The following is a 12365-nucleotide window of genomic DNA, read 5'->3' on the forward strand; positions in this document are numbered from 1 at the left end:
AAAAAAAAAAACAACAGTTTTAAGTAAGTTCAATGAATAACAAAAGATTCCTCCCCAAGTGTCTTTTTAAAACAAAACAAAAAAAACCCATCAAAACCAATGAGGCCTGGAGTTGGCCAAGCCTGACCTAAAATTTCCACTTATTGATCAGCAATATTAGTTTTTTATTTTCTAATTACTCTTTGTCTTCATTTCATTTTGACTCAATTTAGCTTCAGTTTAGCTTCATGAATAGATTTTTTTTGTTCCATTTTAGTTTTTAGTTGGAGTCTTTCAAATAATCATTATAAGCTGGACCTATACTAAAGGCAAGAATCAGGAAAATAAGTACAGTTATTACAATAAAACAGAACCTTTGAAAGCTGTTGACTCAGAGTCTTGTAGACATCTACAGTCCCAATAAACACGTCTAACCTTCCCTCATCAGTAACTTTTAAATAAAATCTTTATCAAAGAAATGGTAAAACTAAGTATATTTTCTCTGTACTTTTTAAGTTTTATTTTAGTTTGTTGGCCAAGTTCACAAAATCATATCAGTTAATTTTAATTTTTTCCCCCAAAAGTCTGGTTAACTTAAATATAAATAAAAACGAAAGTGTTTTTTCAGAGCTAGTTTTAGTTTTCACAAAGTGGAGACTGTATATAAAGGATGGACACAATGACCAGAGTGTCATGTAGTTTGACGATTCAATGTTTGCATTTTGGACTCTGTTGTTCTTGCTTTTATGCAACCAGATGATAATGTTTGGGTAAAAAAAGGTGACTTACTAGGTTATCAAACTAAGTTAACAAGCTGCATCACATGGACAGAGCGTACCGACTTCTTGGACGGTCTGTTTGCACAGTCCACTAATAATGCAAACTTTAAGCCTTAATGCAATCTAAACTGGTGAGTTTGATCGATAGATCGATAGATCTCCTTCTCTACATTTGTCACGAAGAGGGAAACTAAAGCTGTCCACATGTATTTTTTTAACAAAGATTTTTCTATGATTGTTTTGAAAAAACAATACCCACGCAGAAATGTAACAAAGCGACATCGAGCAATGTCAGTAGTACGCCAAAACAGGTGGTGATGTAACCCTTACTGAATAGAAGTATTAGGCCATCAAAAGTCCACAAACAGTAACATGGCTCACAGTCTGACATCAGAAAGAAGATAAAGGCATGCACCTTTCACTTCACATGTAAAAGCATTAATTTCTGAAAGTTTTCACCCTGGAAGTTTTTCAAAATCTCCCTTTTCACAGCATTTACACAGGAAAAAGCTCTTTTTACCAAAAGACCTCTGCACATATCCAAACGCACCAACTCTTCAGACTAAACATGTTTATTTCTGCTGTAAAGCTTTGTTTAAGCTTCATAAAAAAACCCAACCCAAATCCTCTTCAGGCCAGTAAGTGTCACAGCTGAAACCTGTCTATGAATTGGCCTCTGGTGACATCTGGAATTGGTTTACGCGTTAATAACCAAAAATATTCATCCTTAAATTAGGATCTTTAATTATCAGCCTCTTATAGTTGTGTTTTTAATTTTCTATAATTTAACCTCCTGGGACCTGGCATCCACATATGTGGTCATCACATTTCAGGTTGTCTAGATCAAAATACAAAATTTTGCTCTACAAGGGTCTGATTTGCACTTAAGAGGACATTATACTTCCACTGTTCTATTGAAATTTAAAACAAATGTCCTTATAACTGGATCTCATTTTTCTCTGAAACAAAAAAGAAAAAACCTGGTAATTCTTTGTTTTAACATTCATCAGGTGCCAATCAGCACAAATAGCAAAGAGTAATTAAAAAAGCATGCCATGAAAGAGTTTGGGTGTTAGGAGGTTAATGTGACTAAAAATGTTCAAAAATTAGGGGTTTAAAAAAAATGAAATGGGGGGAGGAATATCTAAAATTCCTTAATTTTTGTCCATCTTTAAGTCTTTGACTGCTGTTAGTTACATTTACTCACAGTGAGACCAGGACTAGTGCCTGTCTGAGAGGTTATCCAAGACGCCATGACTGCTGCCCTGACAATGCAGTTCGGGTGTGGATTAGATAAACGGGGCAGACTGGAAGGTGAGATTTGTGTATGCCGGAGCAATGGGAAGGGAGGGGAGGGGTCCTTCAATAGGCCCTCTCACCTCCTGTTTGCTCACCCTGACCAGACTCCAGGTTTAGAGGGACGCTGAGGACCTCTTGTTCTTGTAGCCGCCACCACATGTCACCCCCACCCAGCCACCCTGTAACCTCACAGTCCCCCCCTCCATCCGTCATAGCCTCCCTCCTCCGTTAGCTCACCACAGAGAGCAAACACCGGGCTGGGCTGGGACAGCAGGCTGGAGCCACAGACAAGGGGGAGAGGGGTGAGGCAAAGGGGGTTTGGTGAAGTCCACGAGAGAAGGGGTCTTTGTAAAGAGTCTGTGTTTTCCTGGTTGGTTTTAAAGCTGCGCAGCAGCAGAGGATGAGGCTTCAGTCCCCAGTGAACAAACATATTCACATAAAAAGTGCAAATATATTGATCCAGACACGTCCTGTGTGCCTCCTCTGTTGCAGCGCTGCAAAGACAGGCTGAACTCTCTGGCCATCTCGGTGATGAACCTGTGGCCTGGGGTCCGGCTACGGGTCACCGAGGGCTGGGATGAGGACGGCCACCACTCGGAGGAGTCGCTGCACTACGAGGGCCGGGCGGTGGACATCACCACGTCGGACCGGGACAGGAACAAGTACGCCATGCTGGCACGGCTGGCAGTGGAGGCTGGATTCGACTGGGTCTACTACGAGTCCAAATATCACATCCACTGCAGTGTCAAGTCAGGTGAGCGAGTGCGCCAAATCACAGGAAGTAAGAAGCAAGGTGTTCCAGAAACATGGATAATATTAATATGTGTCTACAACAGGGGTGTCAAACATGAGGCCTGGGGGCCAGAACAGGCTCACCAAAAGGTCCAATCTCAACCCCTGGATGACTTTGGAAAATGTGAAAATTGTTAATGAGAAGAGCATCAATTTTTAACTGTTAGCTGTGTATTGTGTCAGTTTTACTCTTATTACTGACCAAACTAACATCACCCACACCCTGTTAGACACTAAAGCAAAGAAGCACTGGACTAACCATAGAAACATTAAAAAAACAGGAGTTGAAGTCTTTTTTTTATTTTTATTGTTAGTATTCAATTAAATACCAAAAAAGTTATGTTTTTTTTATTTTTAGGAGTCCATTAGTTAACAGAAAAGTTATTTTTTGTAGTAAGTTTTCTATTAAATAACAAAAACGTTCAATTTTTTTATTGTTAGTTGTCGCGTAACAGAAAAGTTCCTGTTTCTTTTATTTTTAGTTGTCTGCAGTAAGTCATTAAAATGTTCTGTTAATTACATTAATTACAACAAGCTGCCAGTACTTTTCTTGTAACTTCTCACTTACAAGAAAAGACATGCTTACAGAGATATAAGATAAACAATTGAGAGGCAGTGACTTTTGTAGTCGTATCCACTTGGGACCAGATGGAGTTTGACACCCTGGGACCTAGAAGCAGGTAATTATTTCGGCCATTTATTCATGTACTGAGATTTCAGGCACCCTCTAGGTAAATTGCATGTAATTTTACTGCAGTTTTGTTAATAAAGCTTAAACTGCTCTATTTGGATTAGCTCTGGCAGCACAAAAATGTCCAAATGCAAGGATTCATATAATCGGAAGTGACTTCTGAAGCGCGGTGAAGTCTTTTATGCTTTAATCAAATATAAACTAAAGAAATCTAAATGTTTAAATACTCAAAGAAAACAGGATCATTTTTATTTCCTAATGACGTTAAATCTTTTTAAGACATTTCACAGTGAGCCACATTTTTTTTCACTTTTAGACCTCACAGAAAGGAACCGTGTTGAGTTCACTGCAAGGTTTGAAGGTTTTGTTTTTCAGCCTCCAGTCATGGCAACTAGTGATGCCACAGACACGATTAACTCAAAGTGCTTGGTGAAGGTTAGAAAAGGTTTGTGGTTTTGGTTAAATATTGTTCAGAAAGTCAACAAAACCATCGTCTTCCCCTGAATGATTTTGTAGCTTGAAACTGAACTCTTTCACGCTTGGGGGCAAATCTTCTAAAGCCTACAAATGCTTCATGAAAGCCAAGCGAGGTGTTATCCTTCTCTTTTTTTCAGTCTTTGTGTGAGCAGAAATGTAAAAATGCAAATACTAGGAATTGTTTTGTCAAGATATTTTTTTTTTAAAGAAAATGGACTCTAGATTTCTTGAAAACTGATTTCTCATATGTGCATCTGCTTTGCTTTACTTTCACTCTTCTGTCTTTGCCCACTAACTGTTTTATTGCATCTAAAGTAGGCACTATCTCTTACATTCTGTGTCTTCAGTTTATCTCACAACAACCACTCACCTTAGGCTTCCTCAAAAAACTCATCTTCAAGTTGTCTGTGGCTTTCTGGCTCTACTCACACAGCAGCCACCTCATCTGAACTTAATACAGCCGCACACACCTGGTTACCTAACTCTTTACCGCTTGGATACCTGCTGGGGGTAAAGCTAGTTTCTATTTTCTGAACTGAGCGGTTTATGCTATATTTTAGGCCTGCTTCCAGAACAGGAATTATGCAGGACGTCTGCCTCTGTAGCTTAGGCAGAGATCTCCTTGGAAAAAAACCCTGGGAAACATATTCTAATGGTCGTCAAACCAGGTCTGTACTGATATATTTTGAAGTGTCAAGACTTGACATTAAGGGTTCATGGGAGGTCGTCAGATGTTGTCTTTATGGGGAAAAGAATTAAGAAGACTAAAATTCATAATTGCTTCATCTTATCTACGAACAAAACATGATCAAAATGATTTGCAGTGGTCCAGAGGTGCACAAGGAGGTGACCTTGAAGAGGTTAATGGGCAAATTTAAAGCAGGTTTCTATTTTTGTGGGATGAACTTTTTTGATTAAACCACCTGCAAACAAACGTCAGTCTTAATTCACAGATGGCAAAGTTTGGGGGGAAAAACAGGCGTCTGTATGCTGCGTTTTGGAAACTGTGGACACAGAGAACTGGAAACTCAACATACACGAAGGGTGTGTGCATAGTTGGCGCATTGGAACATTGCATTCTCCATAGACGAGTCTGCCTTGTCACAAAATTTGTAATCATAAGTAATATTACAAAAGTATTAAAAAAATGTAAGGACACAAGTTGACCCTAGCAGACTTACAAAAACTGCAAAAAACTATAACTTACCTAAAAAAGTCAAAGGATAATATTTTGCAATCAGAAATCTTAGTTCGGAAACCTGACTTCCTAAAGGTCTTTCAAAGTTCTTCTATGCACAATTGTCTGCTTTTTTACTCATCTTCATTCCATTTCTTGAACTGGAGACTTTATGATAAATGTTTTTGTTGCAAAGCTACTTAACACTGAGTTATGAATTGTTGAAGCAAAAAAAAGGTTCCTAATTCAATGGATGAACCCGCGTTGTGTCTACACTTACTAAAAAACGTAGCAAAGAATCAATTTTATATTATATCTTACGACACTTTGTTGCTAGCAGCCTGTCACAAAAATACATAGTTAAATACATAGTTTGTTCTTATTTCTTTAGTTGAATCTATGAAAAAAAGTCTCACGGGTATTAAACAGTATCTTTTCACTGAAAAGGTGACTTCAAAGACACATCACATACAGATTTGAGGGTCTCATTGGGCGAAAAACATTAAAATGAATCAAGACCATACATATAAACTTTACATTTAAATTAAATGTAACTTACTTAGCTTTTAAAAAGTATCTCTCATCTTTTGCTCCTATCCTCTCTCTCTCCAGCACCACATTAATATTCCCCTAATGTAACGTTAGCTCACAAGCATATTTTGACTTAAACTGAACGGGGACAGCTTGTGTGTTTGCTGACATTTGTTCACATTCAGTAGGTGCGACCACAGCTTTATGGACTTTTGCATGAAAGAAGTGGAGACCATAAAATGCCTGACAGACTATTCATCATTTATTACTGAGCTGTAATGTTAAATGCTGTCCACAAATATCTGATAGATGGACTACTGAGACCTTGCAGTGCTTTACTTCACTGCACCAAGAAACAGTGAAGAAAAGCAGCTAATTAACCTACCTGAACTTTTTATTTCGCATGCCAAACTTTCTTGAAAACTTTTAGGTATTTTTGCTGGAAATGCAACTCGTAATATTTGACTCCATCAGGATGTATAAAGAAGAGACTGCACGTTCTCATCATGGTTCAAACTTCTCCACATAGCCACTGTTCTCAGGGTGTGTGTTATGAAAAGTTACAGTTAAAAGTAACACAGATGTGCTGAGAGTTGCACCCTCTTATTAAAATGCATCCACTTTAAACCCCCAGTGACACATTTTACACTGAGTGGTAACTGAGATTTTCCTTTTCTTTCTCCCTTTTCCAACCTTACCTCTCTTTTCCCTTCCTCTTTCTCCTGCTCCTCTCTCCTTCCCTCCCAGATCGGGTTGCGAGGGCCCAGAACTTGACTTGATCAGAAGGGCAACCAATCAAGTTGGTATTTTTTTTCATGTTTTTGATTTCTTCTTCTTCTTTTTTCTCCTAATTTTCTCCAAAATTCTTCAAAATATGACAAAGAAAAGAAACTGGGAAGATGAACTCTGACAACAAACACTCCTGCCCGCCAAATCCCTTTAAATGCAATTAAAAGCGGGGCAGCAACAAGAGGAAACAACCACTAGAGGGCAGCAAAGTGCTGGACCGCTATAGATGAAAGACTGGACTGAAAAAAAGGGGGTGGACGTGAGAAAAGGAGGAAATGGAGGGATTGATGGAGCATTTTAACTCCTACTGATGCACATTTCACCTCATACTTGAGCTTTTCCCACTGTGCTCATGTCATGAAGCAGTTAGGAAGGTAATATTTTAGGTGAAAGACGTGGACTTTTTTGTTCTTTTATTGCTCTCAGTATAAGGTACGCTCAACAAATGATAGAAAATTCAGAATAGATATATCATGAGATTACTGAAACTAGAAAAGGTATAGTTTGTTTTAACGTTTAGCTACACTGATTCCATATTTAGCCAAAACTTTCACCACAAATTATAGCCTACTTAATTATTTACCCTTCTCTTCCCTAACACTACTGTTTTTACTTTCAGCTCACAATTTACATCATTATCCCATGTTAACGTTCAAAATTGCTCATCAAGTTTATTTAAAATCTTAAAGCAGACGTATTATTTTGGATTTCATGTCATGGCATTTTTCTATATTACAGAATTTAATCTTGAATAAAGAGCAAGACAAGATAGAGCAACATGTGTGATGTTTTTAGTCTGGAAAACATGAACGAGTACAAGGTTCACGTTTTGAAATTACTAGAATCAAAATGTGTAATTTAAAAGTCATAATTAGGACAGAAGTGGTTAAAAAAATTCAGAGGTTATGAAAAAAATGTAAAAAATAATGTATTAAATAAATACTGAATTAAACTTACATACTGATCCACAAATATAAGCTGTCAAGTCAACATTTTGTATTATTTATTTCAAATGTTTTGGGTTACTAATAAGCTACAAATTAATTTTACTTGCTTTTTCAAAAGTTCAAAAGTTACCAAGCAGTTTAGTCTAAGAAATGGTTGTTTCTTTATTTCAAAAGTCAGGATATGACTGGCTGGTTTTCTTGCTCTGCTCCTTCCTCCTTCAGGTGACTTATCTTATCACTTGGCCTTGGCTTTCCTACCTTCTCCAAATATTTATCCCCAGATAGACTTGAGCCCTCAGGGGTTACTTTCAAGTGCCTGAACTCATTGCCACGAACACAATCTGGGCTGGGGACACATGTACGACCCAACATGCACCTTTATGAAGGAGGTTGTGTTTGTCAGGCTGGTTATTGTTCTTTTATGTTCAGCGATTGAAAGGAAAGAGTCAATATTTGGCTAAAGGGAGGTGGAGAGATTTATTATGTTATCAAGAACTTTAGTATGGAAGTTTATTACTGCCCCCCCAAAAACTGCACATGCAACACGATTGGGAGTTAGAAATGTAATAAAAAAGCAAAAACAAACAGTTATAGTTATGAATTTATAAATCCAAATTGTAAAAATAAATTGTACCTAAGTAGTTTAACAATTTGTGTTATTAGTTGTTTTGGGGGGGGGGGTTCAAGGAAAGAGAAAAACAATGACCTCATGGGTCTAAACTATGAGACGGATCCGAAGTGTTAGAAATTAAATACATTTTTACTCAAAACTATAAGACGTTAGATTAAAAGTGTTACTTCTAAAAGCCAATTTTGTGCTGTTTATTCAAATGTATAACAAATCCTGAAGGTATTTGTGTCTCTGATTTTAACCAGCTGCCTTTCATTTGCCAAGCAAATGTGTTAAACACTAACTATGGAGCCACCAGCTGAAAAATAACATAACATAATAAGACATAAGTCATTACTATGAGGTAAGGTTCGAATTGTGATGTTTTTTGCAAATATTTTATAAACAGAAAATCTCAAACATTTATTGGCATCTTTAGTCTAAAAATTGTGTCAAACTTTGGGATTGTGAGTGTGATAAATAATGTAAAAAAATAAATAAAAACATTGTTTATAAGATGTTGGTTTTTTTTAATTAAAAATATTGTTCGTGATGAAATATAATCCCTCACACAAAAGAAAATATGCTTTTTTTGTTGTTGTTTTTTTACAATAAAATTTGAAATTATGGAAAAGCATTTTAAAAACTTGTTGTAAATAAAGATTTTTATCTTGATAATGCAGATTAACAAAATATCTTCACTTTCTTTCAAAATATCAGAAGCTTTCACATTTTCTTTCCAATGTATAATTAAAAAAAAATAAAAAATTACGAGCCCCACACGGAACCCGACGTATTAGCCAGAGGTCCCTTTATTAGGGAGCCGCGGACCTGTTTTATATAGCCGCAGAATAGTTTTCTATACGAGATTGCTGCAAAAAGTGCAGCCTTACCTAATGTCCAACCTACTGTTACTCATTTATATTACGATTTAAAAATCTAGTTAGTGTTGGTATGGCGAGTAACCTTCAGTAATAGTAATAAATCACACAGCAATAGTACATTCATGTAGTTATAAAAAGCATGATAATATATTAAGTAATCCAAAGTATTCAGAATACGTTACTCTCATTGAGTAACGTAATGGAATACAGTACTACATTTTGGGGCATGTATTCTGTAATCTGTAGTGGAATACATTTTAAACACTGTCCAAACCTAATGGCCATCTTTTATCTCTGTCTCTGTCTTCAGATCACTCAGTGGCGGCTAAGTCTGGAGGTTGTTTCCCTGGTGAGGCCTTGGTCATATTGGAAAGTGGAAGTCAGAAGCCCGTCAGCGATCTGCGACCCGGTGAGCGAGTCCTCGTCTCGTCAGGCAGTGACGGTAGCGGTGAGCTTGTGTTCAGTGAGGTCCTGACTTTCCTCGATCGGGACCCCAAGACCCGAAAACTCTTTTACACCCTGCAGACTGAAGCTGGAGCTCAGCTCTCACTCACTGCCGCCCACCTGATATTTGTATCCAAAGAGAACTGCTCAGAAGGGACGGTGCCAGCCCGCAATGCCCTCAGGACTGTGTATGCCAGCAATGCCCAGCCGGGACAGTGTGTGCTGGTGTCAGAGGGTAAAGCGGGACAGAAGCACAGGGAGGGGCGTCTGTCTCGGATCAGCCGGGTGACAGTAAAGGAGATGAAAGGGGTGTTTGCGCCGCTGACCCAGCAGGGGACGGTGGTGGTGGACGGGGTGGTGGTGTCCTGCTACGCAGTGGTGGACCAGCACTCCCTTGCTCACTGGGCCTTTGCCCCACTCAGGCTGATCCACAGCTGGACTCGGACCACTGGGGGCCACAGTGATGGGATCCACTGGTACTCGCAGCTTTTACACTGGCTGGGGAGGAAGTTGTTGGACTCAGGACGCCTCCACCCACTGGGAGTGGCTCAGGACAACAGGTGAGGAAGCTGAACTGCAAAGTAAGAGCCAAATAAGACCCTAATGAACTTCCTGCGGCGATGGGAGACATTTGGCTTCCTGCTGAGGCCTGATGGGAAGAATAAAAAAACTCGAAGTGACACAGATGAGACCAAATGAACATTCAGATTTAAAAAACTGCACAAACAAATGTTTTTTTTGTTTGACATTTATATTTGTAAAACACTATGAAGCAATAATCCCTTAAAACATCCTTATTTAACTCTAAAAACACGTAAATTGAAAAATCCATTAATTATAAAATTAAGACGATGGTAAGGTTGACATGAGTCTCCCTTAAATTGGTTGGTTATATGTTGGTGGGTCAAGATACTTATAGGTTGAAAATGATTATAATTTTAGAGGTTTCTACTTTGAAAGCTGTTTATGGTAAACTGTTGATATTTTCTGGATTATGGGAATTTTAATGTGATTTTTAAACAACACAACAAATCCCATGAGGGGAAAAAAGTGATGTATTTTAAGGGTTTCCTTTAAGATACTGTTAAAATACAGACATATATTAAAAAGACTTGTAACCATTAAACATAGTTTTAGAAATAGAAAAGTTATTTGGTTTTATTAACGTTTTAAAGGGGTTTTAGCCTCCTGTAATTTCAGATAATCTCTTAATTTATCCCATAATTTGTCCTTAATCTGGTGTAAACCTCGAAACTCCCTGATTACGGAAATTGTATCTGTTTTCACCTGACCCCAAACCAAACCTCTAACCCTGAAAAAGTCCTTTTTTGTTAATTAATGGATGTTTCCAGTTTTCAAATGAGCTACTCGTACTACACTATGAAATCTGGGCGGATTAGTGTGAGATTTAAGGTGTAATTTTAAGGGATTTTGTTTCATAGTGGAGCCTGGGTTGGGGTGGAGGGCTGTGCTCTTTGTAAAAGGACAAAATGTATTTTTTTTTCTCCAACACATGTACTTTCCTGCTTTAATACAGAGATTTTAGAATGAATAATAGAATGTATTTATGATATTATTTGTTTACAGAAAATCTAATAATGTTTATGAAGTTATTATTATGGGAAAAGAGATATTAAAAAGATTTATTTTTGAAATTAAATTATATGGAAATGAGCCGAGTGGTGCTGCCTCATTTCTGTCCCTGTGACTATATTCTAAAGTGGGTTACAAGCTGCGGTCCAAGTGAGCAGGGTATTTTTGACATAGCGACACAGAAGTGAAACTGAAATGTTTCAGAAAAACAAAACAAAACAAAAAATAATATATTACTAGGCTCAGTGTTATTAGCCCCCTTGAAAAACTGACCTGACCTGGGGATTTTCTTCTGATTTACACAGGGTATAAAAACAAAGTTGTCACAGTGTTAAGGAGTTGCTAATGTTTGAAGAAAGTGTAGTGAAGCACCAGCAGTGGTGGGAGTATTATGCTGTGGAGATGCTTCAGCATGTCTGGAACTGAGAATCTTGTCAAGGTGGCAGGAATCATGAAGAAAGAAGGAGATGTGGCGATTTTGAAAGAAAATATCTTTTGGTGGTGCAGCGGTTAGCACCATCGCCTCACAGCATGAAGGCCCGGTCCTTTTCTGTCTGGAGTTTGCATGTTCTCTCCAGGTAATCTGGATTATTTCCTCAGACATGCATAGAGTTAGGTTAACTGGTGTTTCTAAATGATAAAATTATAGACTGTGGTAGCCCTGTGATGGATTGGTGACCTTTCCAGAGTGTACACCACCTCTCGCCTTCTGACAACTGAGATAAGCTCCAGAAGAAAATGGATGGATGGATGCTGAGGTCTCAGTTTTCCAATCTTCATGTGCGTTTATCCTGTACTCTGAGCTCTTGGATTACCAGGGTGTAAACAGGTTTTCAAACTCTGATATGATGCCCTTTGCCATCCTGATCTGTGCTGGTCTAGTAATAAAAATATGCTTCATGAAACGTCTCAGGTGGAGATATTATATTTTATGTTCAGACACAATTCGTGCCCCCTTTCTTCAAAAGATGTCATAAACTCATATTTTTATTTAAGTTCATTATAATAACACTGCCAAAACTTACAATTACCCAGAAAAAAGAGGACAAAAAACACTCCGAGAGACTCAATTAGATGCACAACACATCCTCAAGACACCTGTCTTCAGGTGCGGAGGTTTTACCTGGACGTGCCTTTACTGACACCTGCTGGCTGCTCACAAAAGAAGCAGGTGAGCTTTGTCAGCTCTCGTGTCTGTCGGTGTATTTCTGCCGCTGATGAATGTGCGGCCTTCCGAGGGGGCATCGGGGTTGATTTAGCGCTCGCATCTGACATAAAACCCGCTCCGTGCGCATAAATAGGGCCGTGCGTAAAGACGGCAACACAACTGTTGCGCGTATGCAACAGTTGTCGGCTAATAATATCAGCCTGCT

The 12365-nt window shown here is 38.3% G+C and overlaps 1 protein-coding gene across 1 annotated transcript in view; it reads left to right on the forward strand.

Moving 5' to 3' along the window:
- The window catches only part of LOC102312164 (Indian hedgehog signaling molecule), a 17360-nt gene extending 5131 nt beyond the window's left edge, over positions 1-12229 (forward strand). Inside the window, exons 2-3 of the mRNA XM_005919879.3 lie at positions 2550-2811; positions 9266-12229. Of these exons, the coding sequence (XP_005919941.1) occupies positions 2550-2811; positions 9266-9963 (960 nt within the window). The 3' untranslated portion in view covers positions 9964-12229. The remainder of the gene's footprint in view (positions 1-2549; positions 2812-9265) is intronic.
- Positions 12230-12365: the final 136 nt, after the last annotated feature.

Source organism: Haplochromis burtoni, unplaced genomic scaffold (assembly GCF_018398535.1).
Source record: "Haplochromis burtoni strain Fernald_Lab_line unplaced genomic scaffold, NCSU_Asbu1 Contig_39, whole genome shotgun sequence".
In the NCBI taxonomy this organism is placed as follows: domain Eukaryota; kingdom Metazoa; phylum Chordata; class Actinopteri; order Cichliformes; family Cichlidae; genus Haplochromis; species Haplochromis burtoni.